Below are 19899 nucleotides of genomic sequence, written 5' to 3'. Positions count from 1 at the left end.
TTCTGTTCGCCAAGCCTAGTCCTTTTGATCCTGTTTTAAGGGAGCTCAATGTGTAAATGTATGCAAACGATTGGGGGGGGGGGGGTATACACCTTTTTAGAGCAGGGGAGATTGGTGGAATGTGGGAGAGAAAGAAAAATAGGGAGGATGGTATTCCCCAGTTTCCATGGAAACTGTACTTTCCACACTCCTCTTTTGAGGTTGCATCCCTGTGTTCGATTCCCAGCGTAGTCCATATCTCACATATTAGTACATCATTCCATACAAAGATACAGCATACACACCACAATATACAGAATACCCAAAGGAACTTCCACTAGCAATAGAGCTTATTTCATTCATTATTAATGCAACAAAAACTTGCTTGAGTCCCCCATAAACCATAAACATTTTTATTTATTAATAGAATATACATATTGACAGTATACTGCATAGACCTAGCTTATTGCTTCATCACATTGAAAAAATGGAAATAAAATCCTATAAAAAAAAATCCCATTATTCAGTGCTCAAGAGTATAGTGTTTATTTACAGATGTTCTGAATAAAGCAGAGCATAAAATATTTTATTCAGTATGCAAATCCTTTGCAAATACAACCTGCAATCAAATAATTCGGTAAGAAAAAGCTATAGAAATAAGAACATGAAATCTGTGCAAAATTAGGAACTGTAATTTGCTAGCCTTCAGTGTTTTAACAGACTACAAAGATCTCCCACTGAGCACAGTGATTGTTTATAGTTACTTTATGAGGCATCTTCACATAGTCCGACAAGCTCACTGGGGCTTAGCTGAGCCTTTGATGGCTCCTTGCTGTTCAAGAAAACTAACAAACTAAAGAAAGACGGTCTAAAGTTAGCCCAGTTTACCCCAATGGTTAAATATCAAGGCAAATGATGACAAAAATCATGTTTTATCTAACATTGAACTGAATTTCTACTTGCTGTTAAAAAAGGCAGGTGTTTATTGTGACTGACATTTTGCTGGAATCAGTATTAGCATTTTCTATGCTGTTTATAAAGTTAAGGGTTTTATTATAAGTATTCCGTTTGCCTTGTGTTCAGGCCTTGGGGAAGCTAGCCTTTGTAATTGTGATGTAAAGCATGCCTTCCTAATAGTTTCAATTACTTTTTATTACTTCTCCCTGGGGGGAGAGTTAGACAATCAAACACCTCTTAAGAACATTATTGAGGATTCACAATGTCATGGATATTCGGTAGGGATGTATCAGTGCAGATTTCTAACCAAAGGCATCACACTGCAAATATGTCATGCTAAAAAATTCAAAAGTACTGCACTGTATATCTTAAATATAGGTGTATTTGTCCACATTATTATCTCTGCAACCATAGGCAGCAGGGGTAGGGACATAAGACAATGTTCCATTAATTTTGTCAGATTTTTAGAGATTGCGCAATCATGGGCTGCATGTTTCCTGCCCCATTTAGCTTCATACAGTTATAATTGCACCTAGTGGGAGAAACTGCAAGTCCAAACAGAGTCTATAGGGATAGAAATGATACTGCCCCATGCCCCATGCATGCTTTATGAACATGTTGTTTACGGGTTTGGGAAAAGCAGCAAACAGAACTGTTAATGATACATTATTGGATTCACATCATATATGATTTCAGAAACTACACCTCCTCTATTAAGAACAGTTTAATTTCGTTTTTAAAATCCTTTCTGCGAGGAACCCAGATGGAGTCTTCTTGTTCCAAGTAATACAGTAAATAATTAATTGCTCTTTGAAGAACCTTTTTGTTATTATATTCACTTATGAAGCTCATATTCATTTTTTTTCACACCTGCTTTTTTTCTCTCTAGAATTTAAGAGGTGTGGTTAGAATTTTATTTAAACAAATGCCATTACTAAACAAGATTCATTTTGAGCCCATTTAACTGAGATGCCTCATAAAACCTGATCATCAGGGAGCATAGTTATTAGTGCCAGGGATTTGAGATAGCACTCATTAGCCAGTCTGTTTCTTTATATCCCTTCTGTTTTCCCACCACTGATTTCCTTATTATGTTTCCTTATTATCTCTCTTTCTTTCACCATGCAGTCGCTTCACCTGATTCGCCAAGAGATGAAGGTATCACAGAAGCAGCTAGGAGAGTTCTGTGAGGCTCTGAAGCAGTATCTCAAGAATGTCTCTGCCCAAAGAGACTGTTTCCAGTAAGTGTGTATGCGTGCTTATGTATTAATGATCTAAGCCATTTTTAACTTGTGTATGATTCAATCATTATTAATTTTCGTTTGGTAAACGTGTCATTTCCAGATATTCTTTTCTTTGCCATATAATAAACTTTAAAAGGAGAGATTCCCATGAGTCTGGGTAACTGGAAACCAGAGGCAACATTGTTTGGCCAGATGTTATTTTAGCTCATGAATTAATGATTTTAAAAAAGGGAATAAATAAATAATTTTGTGACCTTGGGGTTGTTTTGAAACCTTGAAACGAATGCAATATAACAAGCAAAGAATGCAATCATGGTACATAATATTTTGAAGATTAAAGGTTATGACACATTTACAAAAATACATTAGTAAGGGCCTGCTGCTTACTATATAATATCCCAGAAATGCTCTATTTCTTTAATATAAATGGATCCCTGCAAGAAGTGTCTGATCGCAGAATTGCATTATTTCACATAAAACGTGTTTATGAGATGAATTTATACCAGAAGCATATTAATGTCTAAAAGCAATGTCTGTGTCTTCTCTACAGTTCTAACCAAGTTGTGTAAAAATCACAGTGTACATCTTATTAATCCTGTCAGATAAAATACTTAGAAGGACATAGAATTAAAAACAGTTATGTTTGGTAGAGTTTGTATTGTAGTATTTGTCAAAGGCTTCAAGGATGTGATCTTATAAAGAGCCATAAGGTTTTTGACAGAATTGTTTACTGCCTTCATGATGCAGGCTTTAGATTTTGAAATATTCAGGTTTTGAATAGTTCCTATTACTCAGCAATTAACATGGAATTCATTTCCTGGTTCTTTCCTGTTTAGACATTTTCTCACATACATTTCAGATGCAATGTTTATTTCCTCTCTTTACCTTAATCTTTTTTTTTTTTTGGCAGTGGGGCGTCTAGTTAAACTGAAACACATACACAAACTATAGTTTTTTAAGCATTTATAAATTCTTTCACACTCTTGTATAGCAGATCTTCAGTTGCTCAGATGTACATGTGCACATACAAAAGCTTTTGCAGTTCAGTAGCATTCTTTCTAAGCTGGTGCTGCCTGATAAAGCTAATTTAGAACATTCACAGTGTGGTGTGTTCAATAAAGAAGTGCAGCGCTTTATTAACAGAGCTGTAAGCACTAGCTGCAAGATTACTGCCTCTAATGAAAGCTATGAGGCGGTCAATACACACTGTCAGGTTTATCTAAACATATGATGTAAGCTGCATGCAACACAAAGAACTACTGCCACCCAGTGGAGTCTTGCACAGTACTATACATTTTGACTGTCAGAACTAGCAGTGGAGAATTTAATTTGTAATTTACTTAAGTGTCATATGAAAGACTTTCATTACATTAAATACTAGCAGGGAAATTAATTGTTTTTCACTCTACTTATGTTCAATGTTTTCTCCTCTCCTCTGTTCTCCTCTGCTGTTTCTCTCTCTCACTCACTCTGTCTGTCTCTCACACTCTCTCTTTCTTGCCCTCTCCATCTCCAGTGTGACTGCAGTGCGGCTTCCTGACGGCCTTTCTTTCGTTGTGTATGAGTTCTGGGACGGGGAGGAGGAATGGAAAAGGTTGCCCACTTGCTTTTTGATTCCATATCAGTGTGTTCTCTTATCTATCAGCTTGTACCACTGTTCATAACTCTATATATCCATAGTGTTTACCTACTGTACTAGAGATTTGGGGTTTTATGACTTATTGATGCTTCAGAGAATGTGAGAGTAATGGGTCTCTCCAGAAGCGGGTGCTTTATTAATAATTTAATCAAACCTAGATTTTAGCAGATTGAATAGAGGAAAAGAGAGGTTGAATTAGGTATAGAACTTTCTTTCTTTCTATCTATCTATCTATCTATCTATCTATCTATCTATCTATCTATCTATCTATCTATCTATCTGTCTGTCTGTCTGTCTGTCTGTCTGTCTGTCTGTCTAGCTTAATGTCTATTATTAACAGTAGGAATACTAACATAGCCCATTATTTGTTCACTTCTCTGTATTTTCCTGTTCATCAGACACCTTCAGAGTGCAGCCTGCAAGGCCTTCCAGCATGTGAAAGTGGACACACTGTGCCAGCCTGAGGTCATGTCTGCTGTGGCTGTGCCAGGTAAGGCTGCTTAAGAACTGACTGAACACTGATGCCACATTTGTAGTGCAGTATTTTTATTTTGCTCAAGTGGCTTTCAGAGGAAGAAATTGTTTAAGAATTTCTTTTTACATATGTTAAACATGATGTGTATAAAGGACCAGAGGAGACAAATATTAATGTTTGTTTGTCAACTGAAATTTTAAAATTAGAAATACTGCACACACACACACACACACACACACACAAACACACACACACACACACACACACACACACACACACACACACACACACACACAGATAACTCAGATCAACACAAAGCTGATGAATTATTTTAGTCCTGATGGAACTGATCTCTACCAGTCTGTCCATTCACAGGGAATGAGGGAATTCTTCTTACTGATGAGTTCAATGAGAATGAAAGTAACATAATGACTACCTTTGCATTCAGTAGATGTCAAGCCAGTTTCACATTTTCAGTTTTGTTTTGTTTTTTTGTTTTGTTTTTTGTTTTGTTAAATCTATCCATCTATCAATCTATGTTGAGATTTGAATTCTGCTGAAAACCTGTTAGCCCACATTTACAAACCTGAAGAATATGATATTGAAATGTTGTGTGATGGAGTGGTAAAGATCCTTTACATGTTCTTTTTAGTTTTGTTAGATATTATAGTAAAAGTCCATTATAGTAAGAAATGTAAGTCGCACATTTGCTTCATACTTCATTATATATGAACACAGCATAATTAAAATTTCAATTTTATTATTATAAATTACACATAATATTGACTGATATTTTGAGCTGTTTAAATATTCTATTCAAGTAAAACAGTGATATTATGTATATATCACTTAAAACTCTTAAAACTGAGTCAGACCACAATGATTCTGATGCACTATTTTCTCACACTTTCTAGCTGCCTGGTGCAGTCTTAGCCGAGACTGAATGGAACAGAGCTTGTGTGGACGGCCAGGGTGGAAGGTCTCATCCTGCGCCTGAAAAGCCACACGCCTCCTCTTTCTGTTCATATATAGCTCTCTTCTTAAGCCTCTATATCTCCCATGATCTCTCAAAGCTCCTTCTATCGCTACTCCCCTTTCTCCCTCTCTTTTGTAACTACTGTTTACATGCTGTAGGTTTGACTGCAAAGAATGTGAAATATCATAGCAGTCCTCCTTAAAGCTGTTAAGGTTGCTTTCAGGAATAGTATTTAATATCTCTGAACTGTTTTATGGCTTCTAGGTGGATTAAAAAAACAGTGAAAAGGAAAGTAAATCTCATCTCTGGTTACAATAATGGTTACAATAACAGAAAACCGAGTTTAATCTGTGTTTGTTAAACTGCAAATGAGCAAACATGCATTGCAAAAGCCAATGTGTAAAAGCCACTTTATCTGCAGTTTTCAGCCAACCTTAAATGTACTCGGGCAAAGTGCACAACCAGAGACCCAAAGCAGAAACATCATGTAAATGAAAGAATGCTGTGTAATAAATGTTTACGTAAATAAAGTTTACAGATCTAGACATGCTGAGAGAAAAAAGTATTGAAATATTTTAGCTTAAATCAGAACTAAATGGATTGTTTATTGATAGTAAATATATTGGTTGTGGAACATTTATATTGAGTGGAATGAACTCATTTTCTCTAACACCAATTCCCATAAATCTTTTGTTGTGCATTTCATAACATAACTTGGTGAACAGTTCACTGTTTACAAAGAGAAAAAGAGACTTAGACATGAAAATGAACTGTTAATCCTCATGAATTATATAACAATCAAAATCTCATGAATTATATAACAATCAAAATCTCACCACTTCTTAGCAAAAAAGCCTCAGAACTAATTACGGCATGTAGGTTTGATGTATTTGTGAATGGAAATTTGTCAAATTGCTTGTGGGCTCCTGTATGGTGTGAACCGGTTCAAATCGAGGTGAAGCAAATGTCCACGATGTTGTGGAATATTCCTAGCTGTTTTCTTCCCCATGAAACTTAGCTTCACTTTCCCCATTCCTCACGTGAGTGCATGTTCCAATGAATGTCCAGTAACATATTTGCTGTAGTATTTAGATATGCTACTTTCAATGGATTTTGTGCATTTCTTAATTTTATATTACTTAAATTAGGAACACCTGAACTGAGAAATACTATATAAAAAAAGCTATATGAGAAATCAAATATGAAATGGCAATTTTATGGCATTGTTTAACAAAACACTAATTCTTATACCTGTGTATGTTTCCGTAAAAACTAGCTTTCTCTCTTGAATTTGATTGTAGAGACTTATTGCAGGGATGCAAATATTATATTTGTCTTAACTTTGTTATCATAGATAATGTAGTGATGTAATTCAATAGAATTAAAGGTCTAACGTGAATGAAAAATTGTCTCTGTTTATTGTCTTCAAATCTTTTATTTCAAATAGACTTTGCAACAAAAAAAGGTTGACTTAACCGTAACTGTTTAACTGTTCGACTCTGATTTAATCAGTTAATATGAATGAATGACATTGTTTATATTTTGCAATCAGTATAGAGAGAGATTCCATAAGCTACACTGGCTGTCTAATTCAAGTTGAATTATTTAAATGGGAGTGTCAGTATAAATGTAAAAATCTGTCAGAAGCATTGAGACATTACCTCATGAAAAGGAAATGTTGGAACCAGAAAGAAATCAATTTCAGTATTTCATTTCAGTTGCACATTAGCTCATTCTTAATTTTGATGATTGCTTTTCTTTTTTTTAATAAATAATATGCAGGTTGCATGGTTTGAGGTAACAATCATCAAGCATATTTCAAGCACACTTAGTACTTCACACTGCTCCCATTTTTTAGCTATCTTTCCTGTGCTAGGCTGTAAGGCAGGGAACTCAATATGATCTGCTATTAAATAGCTCGTCTGCCTCAGTATTCGGAAATGAGACACTTTCTAGCGGTCACTTGCTTTACTGTAGCCTTACTGTCATTTCAAATGAGTTTGGCCATTCGTCTCTGATCAACAATACATCCCCGCCTGCAGAACTGCCACTCACGGAATTTGTTTTGTTTGGTTTTTCGCATTATTCTGTGTAAATCCTATAGTCTGCTGTCACTGAAAGCCGGAAATACATCAACTGTACCATGGTTGCATTCACTATGATCACATTCTGATGTTTGATGTAAACAATAAGTAAAACTCTTGACCTATAGCTGCATAATTTTATTTTATGCAATGTGTTGCTGTCACAATTGGCTGATCAAATAATCGCACTAATGAGCAAGGATACACTTGTTCCTTTCATGAAAAATAAGAACACCTGCAAGTGAAACCAGAGTATGGGGTTTAGCACACCACATATTTATGTTTTACAGTCAAAAACTAGTGTTGTCTGAGTCTTATACCTTTAGGCTTAAAAAGTCTCTCATTCAAGTGTACCTGCTTTTAACAAAGCATTTATTTAGTCATATTAGGAGTCCTATTAGTATCCAAGACCCTCTGACTGCATCATAGTTAATCCTGGTCAGGTTTATGGGGCTCTGAAACTTAACGTTTATTTAACAGATTGTAAATATGTAAAGATGACAATATATCAATGGAAAAATCAATAGATTAATATATTCATGGGTTCGAGGTACATTCATTCTTTTGTTATGTTTAGTTGAGAACAGAAGAGTCTCTTAGAGGTAGAGTTGTCTAGAATCATAGCTTATGAAAGACCTGCATAATGGCAAAGAAAGTGCTCTGGCCAAAAATGAATGTGCCACATAAAACTGTGATCATTCCCCATGCAATTAAAATCCACCTGCAAAAACAAAACAAGTAAGTACACTAGAGTATAAGTGAGAATATGTTACTTGCTTTTTGGCACACTGCAATATGTAAAGAAATTGGAATTAATCCAACCAGGGCAGTCTTTCACCACTCACCTTAGTCTTGCTGGCATTGGCTGAGATTGCATTGCAAATGTTAAACAAAGTCCTGTAAGAAAGTCAATAATGTTGATGTAATATCAAAACATTTCAATCCTGAACAAATGAAAACTGATGATGGAATGTATTAACGATAATAGTATTAATAGAAGTAACCAGTACACTATAAACCAAAAGAAATGTCTCATAAGTCATTCTTTGATACAGGTGGAGTAACTGACTCAAAGCATAAGCAAAGTGTCAGTTCTCTGCTTCACTGTAATGTTATAGAATATCAGACTGCTTATTCAGCTAGAGCACACAGAATGAGGCATTGAGTGCAGTATAAACCCTGCTGCTTGCAGTCTAACCTGGGAATACGAAGATGAAGAATGCACTAATGCCACCAATAATGCTGATGACTTTGCTGATGTCTGGAACGAACAGAGCGATGAGGAGAGTGATGAGGATCCACACTGCAGTCAAAGCAAATCTGATGCAAGTCTCATAAGTCTCTCTGTGACGCAGTAATGGATCCTGAATCACCAACCTGTAAATCATGAGGTGAAAAAGCTGACATGCTGCTTGTGGTGACATTGAATGTGTACAATTCTTATTTTGAGTGTTTTAAATAGATATCAATGCATAAAACATGTTTTCATAAAAGGTATATAAAAGGTCATATTTAGTTTAGTTTACTTTTTATTTTTAAATGTTTCGTCATTGTTAAACCCAATTAATTTTTAAAAATATTGTGGTTTTGAAATGCCAATACGTTGAGGTAAGCACTCCAAAGATTTTAATTAAAATGGTTAAGTAACCAACTGTACAAATATAGGACCATTTGAAACGGTCAGAGCCTAATATTATTTTACATGTTATGTGGTCAAAATATAGTATTTGGATATGAGATGTACCACCTCAGTGATTCCTGGTCATTAAGGTACTTAGAGAACAGTTAACAAACTTAAAAAACGATATTGATGTACCCAGTTATAGCTACAATTAAACGATAAAGCTACAACACTATTATGGCACATTTTATATATGTTACCTTCCGAGTAAAAGAGCAATGGGGTAGATGGTGATGATGGAAACCCCAAAGAGTAATCTTGCAATAATCATAAGAACATCATCTCCACTGTATGACATCAGAACGTCAGCAGCAACGTTCCTCCCAAAGGTGAGATATCCATAGATACCTAACAATTCAAAACAGAAATGTTCTTAATATAAGACCATGCACACAAAAACAATATACAATACAACAAAGAATTCTAAGAATTAATAGTTTTAAAATAAAACTGTAATCTTTACTGTAAAGAAATGACGTGATAAAATTCTATTGATCTAATAATATAAACGATACATAAATGTCACCAAACGCACGCTCTCTCTCTCTCTCTCTATGTATATAGATAGATAGATAGACAGATAGATAGATAGACAGACAGACAGATAGATAGTGTGTATTCTATTGTATATATTCTGTATGAAGGAAACAATGGCAGCAAAATAACTGCAATCATAATAAAATTTAAGATTGAACCTCACCAGTTAGAGTGTAGATAGCAAGGCAGATAAGCATAGAACATAATGAGATTACGACCCAGTTTGAAAGCTTTTTATTCTCCAAACTGCTGTAGATGGCAATGCTGCACTCATGACACTGGATAAAGGAGAACAAATCTAGCATTGTAGAGTTCTTATACAATAACAATACATTGTTAATAATTCCATCATTTTCGCTGAGATTATGGATTCACTGCTGTTCATATAAAGCCTGTTATCTGAAGATTCATCTAAACTAACAAAAAACATTCAATAAAAACACTAAAACATTCTGATGAGTATGTAATTCCACTAGGAACCCGTTAGATCTCTAAAGCAACTGCATATTAAAGTAATAAAGCAGGGCTGTCTAGGCCACTGCACTCCTCCATATACGCTCATTTATTGGTAAAAATTAAAAGTCTTACTATGGAGGAGAATAAAATAGAATTATTAATAAATTAAATTATTGATAATGATCAATGTCCATCTTATTAACCTGATTAAAATTAAAGAGGATAATCTTTCTTCTACATGTCTTATATGTGAAAAGCCAAAATACTGCCAACTGTAATATTACATTGTTGAGGGATCATAGGTCTTAGCTTTTATTATACCCACTGTGCACTGGTTTTCTCAGAAAGCAATAAGTGAAATTGAAAACAGTATTCTTTATTTGTCATTTCCACAATATGTTAAGACATATGTACACTGAAATGCTAATGCAGAGGCTCAGATAATGGCATTATGAAAAATTGCACTCCTACTACATTACTGTCATTACATAAGACATTTACCTGAAAGCCAAAGCAGATTGTGGGGATGACGCTGAACATGGAAGCCCAAAAGTCCATCCTAGGAATGGGAAACAATGCAACAGTACAGAATCAATAATCTTCTAGTAAATAATCCTTACATAAGTCTTATTAAGAAATGGAAATGAGGTCAAATACTTGCCCACTGTTGTATGAAGGGGACAGGTGACCTTCAGGGACTGTTCTTGTGTAATATCTTATAACAATGGCTACAGTCAAATAGGTGGCAGCTACAGTGCCTAATGCGCTACACATGACATAACACAAAGAAAAAATATCTGCAAAATGTACATTCGAGATATGCACACATGAAGGGAAATTATTGCATTTTAGCAAAAAACATGCAAAAATCCACAAACACATCAAAACATAAAAAGCATTACAATTGGACAATAAAAGTTTGACACAGAAATATTTAAGAAATGACATGACGCAATATATAAACAATGTTATTACGTACTTTTGCATATCTTTCAATTCAGTATAACATAATTTTGGTTGCTTTTATTTTTACAGGTCTGTGTCTGAAAGTACACAACATGACTGAGCGTTGTGGCAAATGATCAGCCTACAAGATCATTTTCCATGTGATGTTTCGAACATATTCTCCGTGTCCATAGAGTTTTCCCGTAGATTCTCTTATTCTCTTTAGTCGATCACAGAAAGAGTCGATTCCCTGATTCCACTGAAACACTGAAAATTCAATATACCCAAAATGACTCACTTTGCAGAAACACAGGAAAGTGAATACAGCATTTGAGTGTTTCAGGTAGTGACACAGCCAGTGTTTACTGGCTTTTATGTTGAATTTGACTGATCAGAATTAAAAGGCCTGATGGGACTGAAAGAACCAAACGAAGAACCAGTCTTAGTAATTCAGGTCAGTGGTCATTTGATCACACTGATTGAGTGTGTGAAAGATTTTCTGATGACTTTCAGTAATTCTGTACTGTAATTTCAGTAGTTAATTCTGTAGTAGCATAACTTGTTTGAAATGCTGTAAATGCTGTTTTTAGTGTAACTAACTGATTCATCTAAAACTAATCTAGATAGTTTAGTCGGTTATCAAACTCAGTAGCTGTAGGCCTAGATTGTGGTAAGTGCACACACTGGTGAAGTAACAGATTAGTCTGTAAAAAAAAGTAGTATATTATTACTTTAAAAGTCACTGTGAGAAATGCTATAACTATAGTTGATAACTGAATTGTATAGTATATACATACAGTATGTATTACTGAATAATATAGTAATACATCTTTATTCATAGTATTGACAGATAACAGCCTTTGCTTACTTACTTACTGATTAAAGCCAATAATAGAAAAAAGTGTAATGTTATTCATATCCACTGTTCTAATCACTTCTTCATTATATATTGAATATAATATGGAATTGAATATAATATGGAATTATTTACAAATCCTATGAAAGTATCTCACCTGGTATACTTCTGTATCCAAATCTCTTTTGGAATTGATAGAGGAAGAATCAAAATGAGACACACAAGGAAAAGCATAAACCTCTGATCTGTGTACCAGTGATAAGGCATCTCGTTCCCAGTTGAACCTGTGATTAGCTCATGTATGGAAATACTCACTGTCACACCACCAACACAGACAAGGACAAACATTAGCCATTAAGGACGCCTTACAATCATCAGTACTAAGCATGTACGTATGACAGGTTAAATAATACTCAATGTTCAAATTATTATATTAAATAAACACTACTCATTTTCATCAGAGCTCCCCTTTAGACTGTATATCTAGGATGCTAAGAAAACTTATGATGAAGCTGAATGCCAAAAAGATGCTCTCTGAATGATCAATGCTGCCCATACCAAATCTGTCATATTTAAACAAACAGGATTGTAAATATAAGAATTTAGATGTTATTATAAAGATACTGAGCAGTCTAGATCTACTTCTGGGTCCTAGTGCAGGAAAATGGCATCCTAAATTCACAAGAAAATTTTATTTCATTTTCTTTCATTAGAATATATTATTCACTGCTGCTGAAATGTAAGGAAATTATTACAAAAATGATTTCAAACTAAACATCACTTACTCCACCATTAATGATCATTAGGGAAGCTTGGGTAAAACTACATGAATGAAATAAAGGTTATTTACATTTTTTAAGCTGGTCTGCCAGTATAACCAGATATGCCACACAGATCATGAAGACATTGAAGACAAAGCAGAGCTCACACAGTTTGCCTATAGCAGGCCCACAGATGTGCCCCACCACAGCCTGATATGTGTTCTGGCCACTGATGGAGGATGAGTAGCCCAGGACCACCAGTCCACTAACGAGGAATATGAGAGAAAACTAGCAGAGGGAAAATGGCAGGAATGAGGAGTACTCTGGACAACACACTTTATCAAACCAGCCCCACAAAAGCATAATCTTGTTATTCATATATAGTACATCAACATATACTATAGCGTGTTTTAAAAAGATTGTGTGTTAAAAATGTTTAACTCATGTGTACACCTATTGTATTTTTGTGTGTACCTTTTACCCCTGGGGGCTCCCGTGATATTTAATAACATTTTTTAAGATATTGTATTTATTTTTTTAAGATTTTTCTATAAAAGCTTTTATTATGAAAAATCAAATAATTATCAAAATTCTTTCTAACTTATTCTACAAACTGGCCTGTTTGACTGAATCAAAAATGTTTAACACAAATCTCAATAACCATAAAACCAGTAGGCCTATAATTCACTAAATAATCAGTGGTTTACTTTGTATAGTTTGATTATGTTTATAGGACTGTGATGATGGGGTTGAGATTTATATTCCAGTTCAAGGGGCTGCAGATGATGTGCAATAATCCCAGAACTGGAGTAGAAAACCGCACCATGACCTACTGAATCTACACATACGTAATAATGATTTAGTATTTCAGTAGTTTGCGTACTTCCTATTTTGGGGGTTTGGACGTAGCTGGTGTTGCAGTTTTTCTAGTTTAACTTCTGAACTAGAAAAATTTTGAGGTTACACTAGTGGGTACTTATTAGCTTGCTACAAAAACAAAGTTTTATTCTAAACGCATAACTTATTAAATACCGCCTTGTTTCCCGACACCAGCTGATGATGGATGTTTTTGGTTAAATAGAGACTGCTACTCACCATCTCCACTGTGACTGCAGCATGAACTCCTCCAGCTCTGGAGAAAGCCCAGGGGAAGTTGAGCAGTCCTGCACCAAGAGCAGACTTCAGCATGATGAACACTGCGCCGCACAAACCCAGCCTCGCGTTTTCCCTCTTCATTCCTGGCTTGTCTAAAAAAACTCTGTTTCGTACCGTCTGCGCTTCCATTCCTAAATCCTGACAGGCTGCTAAACTCAAAGCACTTGCATTTACTAAATTTATTTTTTTTTTTTTTTTTTTTTTTTTTTTTTTAAAAACAGTGTTTGGGTGAAAGAATGAAAACTAGATCCAGGGCGGAGCTTGGCTTGACCCAGGTAGGCTAGTTGTGACGTCACTGTGTGGACACTTAATATGTAAATCATATTCACCAACATACGATGTGATATTTACTTATCAGCATGTATAATCATTTAATAAAGGATTGATAACTTCCTGTGACCCTGTATAGGATATGTTGTACAGACATATGGAGGGATGGAGTATGCACATATATTCCAGGCACATTATCTGGATAGGCAATATGAGCAGGACCATTACCCATGATGTGATGCTTGCACAGGGACTCATTGTGCCACTGGCATGTTTTGGAATTGAGAAATGGCCTAACTAGTATCAGTAGATGTACACCTGAGACATTAAAGTACGTGACTGACCCTGATGCTTGCGCTTCTAACAAACTCACACTATGATACTGCCAACACTATGATACTTTACAAGTTAATAAAGTTTGTCAAGACAAACTTTGATGTTGGGCAAATATTCAGTGAATGTCAGTGGGAGTTATGGCCTCTTTGAGCTAAAGCTGTCATTTAGATTAATTAGAAAATGCTGGGTCTCTTAATAATAATAATAATAATAATAATAATAATAATAATAATAATAATAATAATAATAATAATAATAATAGATTATTAGAATAAAACAGAATATCAGAATATCAGACCCAAAAATGCAATGTATGATTTGCTAAGTACATATTGCCAGACAGAACAATTTGTCATAAACTGTAATAAGCAGTAAACAAATAGTTGTTAGTCGATGATGCATGTGAAGTACCAAACCATTAGCCTTTGCTAATCTAGTAATGATACTATATCACTTACCAAACACTTATAAAGTTGCATTCGATGAGGTGGTGAGGTGCTAAAAGGACCAGATGGGTGGAAGCTTTCTAAGTATTAGAGCTTTGCCGTGTCCAATTAATTCTGTTTCCTTTCTCTTTGCTTTTATGCTCTGCTTTAATGTTTATAAAACACACATTCTCATACTTTTGCCAGTAGGCTGGTGTGCTGTTACACTGTTATACCAACAATTAATGACTTTTAAATAAGTTGATGTAATAGAAATAAAATGTTTTTAAATACTTTATCCATAAAGTAGGTTTATTTTGCTCTCGTTGTTTACTTCTAAAATCTAGATGATAATGTGGATAAAATGTGGATGACTAATGTGGATGAAATGTAAATGAAAATGTGGCGTTTGAGTGGTTAAATGGATAAATGAACAGTTGGAAAATGCAGTTATGCATGTTAAGTGATTCGCCACAGTGACATCACTCTCCCTGGGGTGCACTGGCTGAACTGAAGTAGTTCTGGTCCAGCAAAGTGCATATATAGACACGTAAAGTAGAAACAAATGCAAATGTAATAAATAAAGAGTATAATAAAGAATATATTAAACATGATAAAGCAGTAACAGAAGAAAAGAAAGGACATTCTGCCATGTTTAAATTGAATTGTAGTAGTGGTGCATTGTGTCTAGTGCATTATCACGAATTACAGAAATTGTTAAGATGTCAATGTTAACATATCAGGCTAATTTATATATATACAAATCAATCGGACAGTTCCTTGTTTTCTTAATTTTCTCAGGGTCTCTGTGTCTTTTATTTTCATTATGACTTTCCTAATATGGAATATGGAATTATTGTTTTGTAAATAAACCGTAAATTATATGATTTATTTTGTTTTTTACTCAGTCCTACACAGTATTATAGCACCAGATGCCAACCCATCCCATGATTCCCCGTTTAATGCACCAAAAGCTATTTCACAAATTAACATACATGAAATTAAATTCGTAAATTAAATGTTGTTATTATTACTTTGAAGTCAATGTCTGCCTGAAGTTTGGAAACCATAAACATTACCAGATGCTGGATTTCTTCTATGGTGATATCTGCCAGGCTGCAGCTGCATTCAGTTCCTGTTTGTTCTTAGGGCATTTCATCTGCAGTTTTTATTTCAATTCCAGCAAGTGAATCAAGTGATGCATCAACTGGACTCAGATCAGATGATTGACTTGGCTATTGAACAACATTCCACTTTCCATTGTGCATCTGCACTGTGAAGATCTGTCCACTGAGTTGCGAAGCATTTTGCGTGTATACAACCAGTTAATACAGCCAGTTAATACAGCCCTATAGACTTTAGAATTCATCATCAGAAATCACTTTTCTTTCCTACCCTTATCTTATCTTATCTTATCTTATCTTATCTTATCTTATCTTATCTTATCTTATCTTATCTTATCTTATCTTCCCATCATACTGGTACAAACTGATCTTTTCCCATCTGTCCATATGATGCTTTTCAGAACACTACTGTCTTTTTAGCTGTTTTTGCCAAACTCTAATCTGATCTTCCTGTTTTTGAGGAAGCTTAGCAATTGATTCCGTCTTGTGGAAAACCCTGTGTATTTACCCTGCTGACGGCAGACTCTTGACTTTGACACAGATATGACTAACTCCTGCAGGAGTTGAGAAGGGGATTTTCTGAAGCAGGAAAAAAAAATCTTCCATAAATCTTCTAAAAAATCTTTCACCACAGTTGTTTTCTGTGGTCGTACAGACATTATGGTGTTCCTGAGCTTGCCAGTGTTTTCTTTCTTTTTTTTTAAAGAATGTTTCAAATAACTTGGCCACATCTAAGGTTTTGCTGTCTTTTTAATGGGTTTGTTTTGATTTTTCAGACTAATGAATGGCTTGCTTTACTGGCAGTAACTCTGTCAGTACGCTAGACCTTTTATCTACTTTTATGTGAAATAATGAGGGAATAACACACAATTCGTCCTGAAACCAGTGAGCAGACAAAAGTCCAGTTTCTGAAGTGTGGGACAATATAGAGAACGTGCTGTATTTCCTACATTGTACCCTCATTGATATGAATTTTTTTTTTTATAATAGTTGGACATTGTTCAAATATTTATGGACCTGACTGTATATGCTGTGATATGAGAGATATAGGTGAATTTTCTAGATATCACATTTTCCCCGTCTCACATTTCCATATTTATTTCAGTAACTCTGAAACACACACTTCCTGTTAGGAGATAACAAAACATCAGAGAAGGTTTTGTGGGTCTATGCTGTTCTACAACTGTTCACAGCTCTCTTCATAAGGTTGTCTGTTTATTTAATTAGGTTAAAAAAGGCATTCAAGTCATCTTAGTGTAAGAAGTCATCTTAATGTCTATAGTTTAAGAAACTTTAACTACAAATCATCTTTGTTATTATTTGGTGGCAGAGTTTTCTGTATGCAGGTATTTTAAGATGGGCTATCTAGATAAATATGTGTGTGGGTAGGGTCCCAAAATAATCCAGGCAAATTCAGGGAAGGTCTTTCATTCAGAGAGTCCTGAACCTCTTGAGGTTTAAATAGTCAATCCTGATGAGGATATATTTCAGATGCAGCACCCTGAAGCCCAGTCTACAGCAGGCAGGTAGTGTCCAGACAGCAGTAAGCCACTATCATGCTGCATGTGAGACATAAATACAAGTGACAAAGTGATAAATCTGTAGAAAATCAGAGTTCAAATGCTTCAATGCTGTCAAATGCTGACAGGTGCAATGAATAATACAGTAAAGCAATTAACATCCTAGCAAGGTATGTGGCATCCTCAATTTTGGATTACTATAGAAAGATTAAGTAATATAAGAGGAAATATATGTGACTTCGAGAGAGGATTTGTTCATTCAAATTCTCTTAAATGTTTCTCTGTAAAATGGTTACCTAAAAATGTACTCCACTAGACATCTCTCCCCAACATTGAACATCTACCAGCTAGAAAGGGTAAAGGCTAGTGTGTGCTGACTTTTTGACACATGAAGCCCGTTAAATGCAACTTTTCAAATAGCTGCTCATGCTCCATGCTCACAGGGCAGAGGAATACACTCTTGGGTAAAGTGATGCCTGACCTCCTATTTATACATAAGGTCATAGACTCCCACAACTGGTCAGTGTTGCTATGATTGACAGAGGGAACTACATAAAGAAATATAGATTTTACTGCCATGCTTTGTTGAGCCACTTGTTTCCTTAGAGGAAAGGATCATCACCAAGTCACTAGATATCAAACCAAATAATTACATACAGTACACAGTGTTAGACAGCACTCTCTGCCACCAGTATTAAAATCCTAGTTGAGAGAATATCATTTTGGAAGAAATGATTCCTTCACCCAGTACATTTTCTGTGAATTAAAAACTAATGATAAGCTTACTGTTTGACAGAACATACTGAAGCTGTTCTGTCAAACAAATGAGAATTTTGAAAACTAAATTAAGCTCGCCATGTGAAGTTGTTTTCTTTTAATGTGGTAAAAAAAAGTCTAAATGTAAAATGTCTAAAAAAAAAAAAGTAGACATTCGATTTAAAATAATATATTTCTCTTGTACAGTTGAACGTTTTAACTATTTCAATCTAATTCTTTTTGCCTTGCAATCATTTCAAATGCATTCCACCTTCACCACAGATCAGTGCTCCTGTCACCCACACTCTTGGCCTATACTGCTGTGAAGTGGACTGATTTCATTAAAAGTGATAGAGCTGGGCTTTCCCTCTAAACCTGGTGGCCTGATCCACTTTTAATAGGGCAGAATCGCCTGTGAAAATGTCACTGACCCCTCAGGATAACAGCCCACAGTGGAGGTTAATTACATGGAGAACCTGGGAACTGACCCTGTGACCATTTATCTGTGCCTCAGTGAATTTCTTAAATCATGTTAAACTTGAATTTCCCAGCCTTGTTTTTTGCTTCCGTTGCCAGCAAGCCACATGTGGAGGGAGATCATCAGCCAGTTTTACTTTTTAACAGGCATAAAGGCACTGAGCCTCAACACTAGTCTCTGTCACCAGACCTGGAGCCAAACACCCTGTCTGGGAATTCCTACACATTAGCTTTTATATATGGTATAGCAGTGAAGATACACATGACTTCACACTATATCAAATCAGCTCCTTTCCCTGAGGCAACCAGGTGCTTTTAATGCTGTTGGCCCCAACACCAAACTGAACTGAAATGAAAGAATCTTTAATAACACTATATTGTCTTCTGGAGTGTAATATGCTTCTCCTGTGGTTTCCAGTTATATACTATATAGACAAAAGTACATGGGCACCGGTCCTTTACATCTAGCTTTTTGGACCTTGCAAACTCTTGGGAATTAATATTGAGATTGACACCTCAACACTGCATACAGTATTATTATGTATTATTTACATTTCCTTAATCTCTTCTTTGATCGTTTTTCATCTTTTTAGAAATGAAATGTCAACAAAGAGTATACTTTCTTTAATAAAATAATATAAATTTGTTTATTTTTTTAACTAATAAAGCCTCAAATAGACAAAGTAACAGCAGTGAGTCACTGCCTGTAATGTCTAATACGTTTGGAGACAATATTTGCATATTTAAAAATTCTTCATATCCTTATGTTTAACCATTGGTACTGTCCTTCAAGTCAAACAACTGGCTTATGTAGCATTCAAATCCAGAACAGTATGGTCTTTCCATGGTGTTGGTGTACCCCTACCAGAAATAAAATACCCAAATAAGCATGCAAATCTATAACAGTAATGTAATTTCACTGCTGGATGTGTGCATGAAGCCCTCAGGGCTGCTACTATTTTAGACAAAGAAATCAGGAACTCAAAAGACATCATATTTAACAAAGACCTGGTTGCCTCTTAAAATACACTACTGTATATTGCCAAATGTTCTGTGAAAGCTCTCCAAATCGTTGAATACATGTGTTCCAATCACTACCATGGCCACATGTGTATAAAATTCAGCACCTAGGCATGCAGACTGCTTCTACAAACATTTGTGAAAGAACGGGTCACTCTCAGGTGCTTAGTGAATTCAAGCATGGTACTGTGATAGGTTGCCACCTCTGTAATAAGTCAGTTAGTGA

General features: G+C 35.2%; 2 protein-coding genes across 3 annotated transcripts in view; one reads left to right on the top strand and one right to left on the bottom strand.

The window, feature by feature from the left end:
• Positions 1-6677, top strand: part of necab2 (N-terminal EF-hand calcium binding protein 2) — a 62866-nt gene extending 56189 nt beyond the window's left edge. For both annotated transcript variants that reach the window (XM_027161248.2, XM_027161247.2), the window contains 4 exons: positions 2065-2177; positions 3697-3774; positions 4218-4309; positions 5209-6677. In XM_027161248.2, the coding sequence (XP_027017049.1) occupies positions 2065-2177; positions 3697-3774; positions 4218-4309; positions 5209-5237 (312 nt within the window). In that variant the 3' untranslated portion in view covers positions 5238-6677. The remainder of the gene's footprint in view (positions 1-2064; positions 2178-3696; positions 3775-4217; positions 4310-5208) is intronic.
• A 1191-nt stretch (positions 6678-7868) lies between these two features.
• On the bottom strand, positions 7869-13949 carry slc38a8a (solute carrier family 38 member 8a). The gene is made up of 10 exons (XM_027161246.2): positions 13686-13949; positions 12680-12878; positions 11987-12143; positions 10690-10794; positions 10530-10587; positions 9736-9850; positions 9236-9383; positions 8553-8731; positions 8200-8251; positions 7869-8075 (listed from the first exon to the last, which is right to left on the bottom strand). The coding sequence occupies exons 1-10, from the start codon at positions 13872-13874 to the stop codon at positions 7973-7975; spliced, it is 1305 nt and encodes a 434-aa protein (XP_027017047.1). The 5' UTR covers positions 13875-13949; the 3' UTR covers positions 7869-7972.
• Positions 13950-19899: the final 5950 nt, after the last annotated feature.

Source organism: Tachysurus fulvidraco, chromosome 13 (genome assembly GCF_022655615.1).
Source record: "Tachysurus fulvidraco isolate hzauxx_2018 chromosome 13, HZAU_PFXX_2.0, whole genome shotgun sequence".
Taxonomy (NCBI): Eukaryota; Metazoa; Chordata; class Actinopteri; order Siluriformes; family Bagridae; genus Tachysurus; species Tachysurus fulvidraco.
The sequence above is the reverse complement of the archived record's forward strand: the minus strand, read 5'-3'. Positions and strand labels throughout refer to the sequence as shown.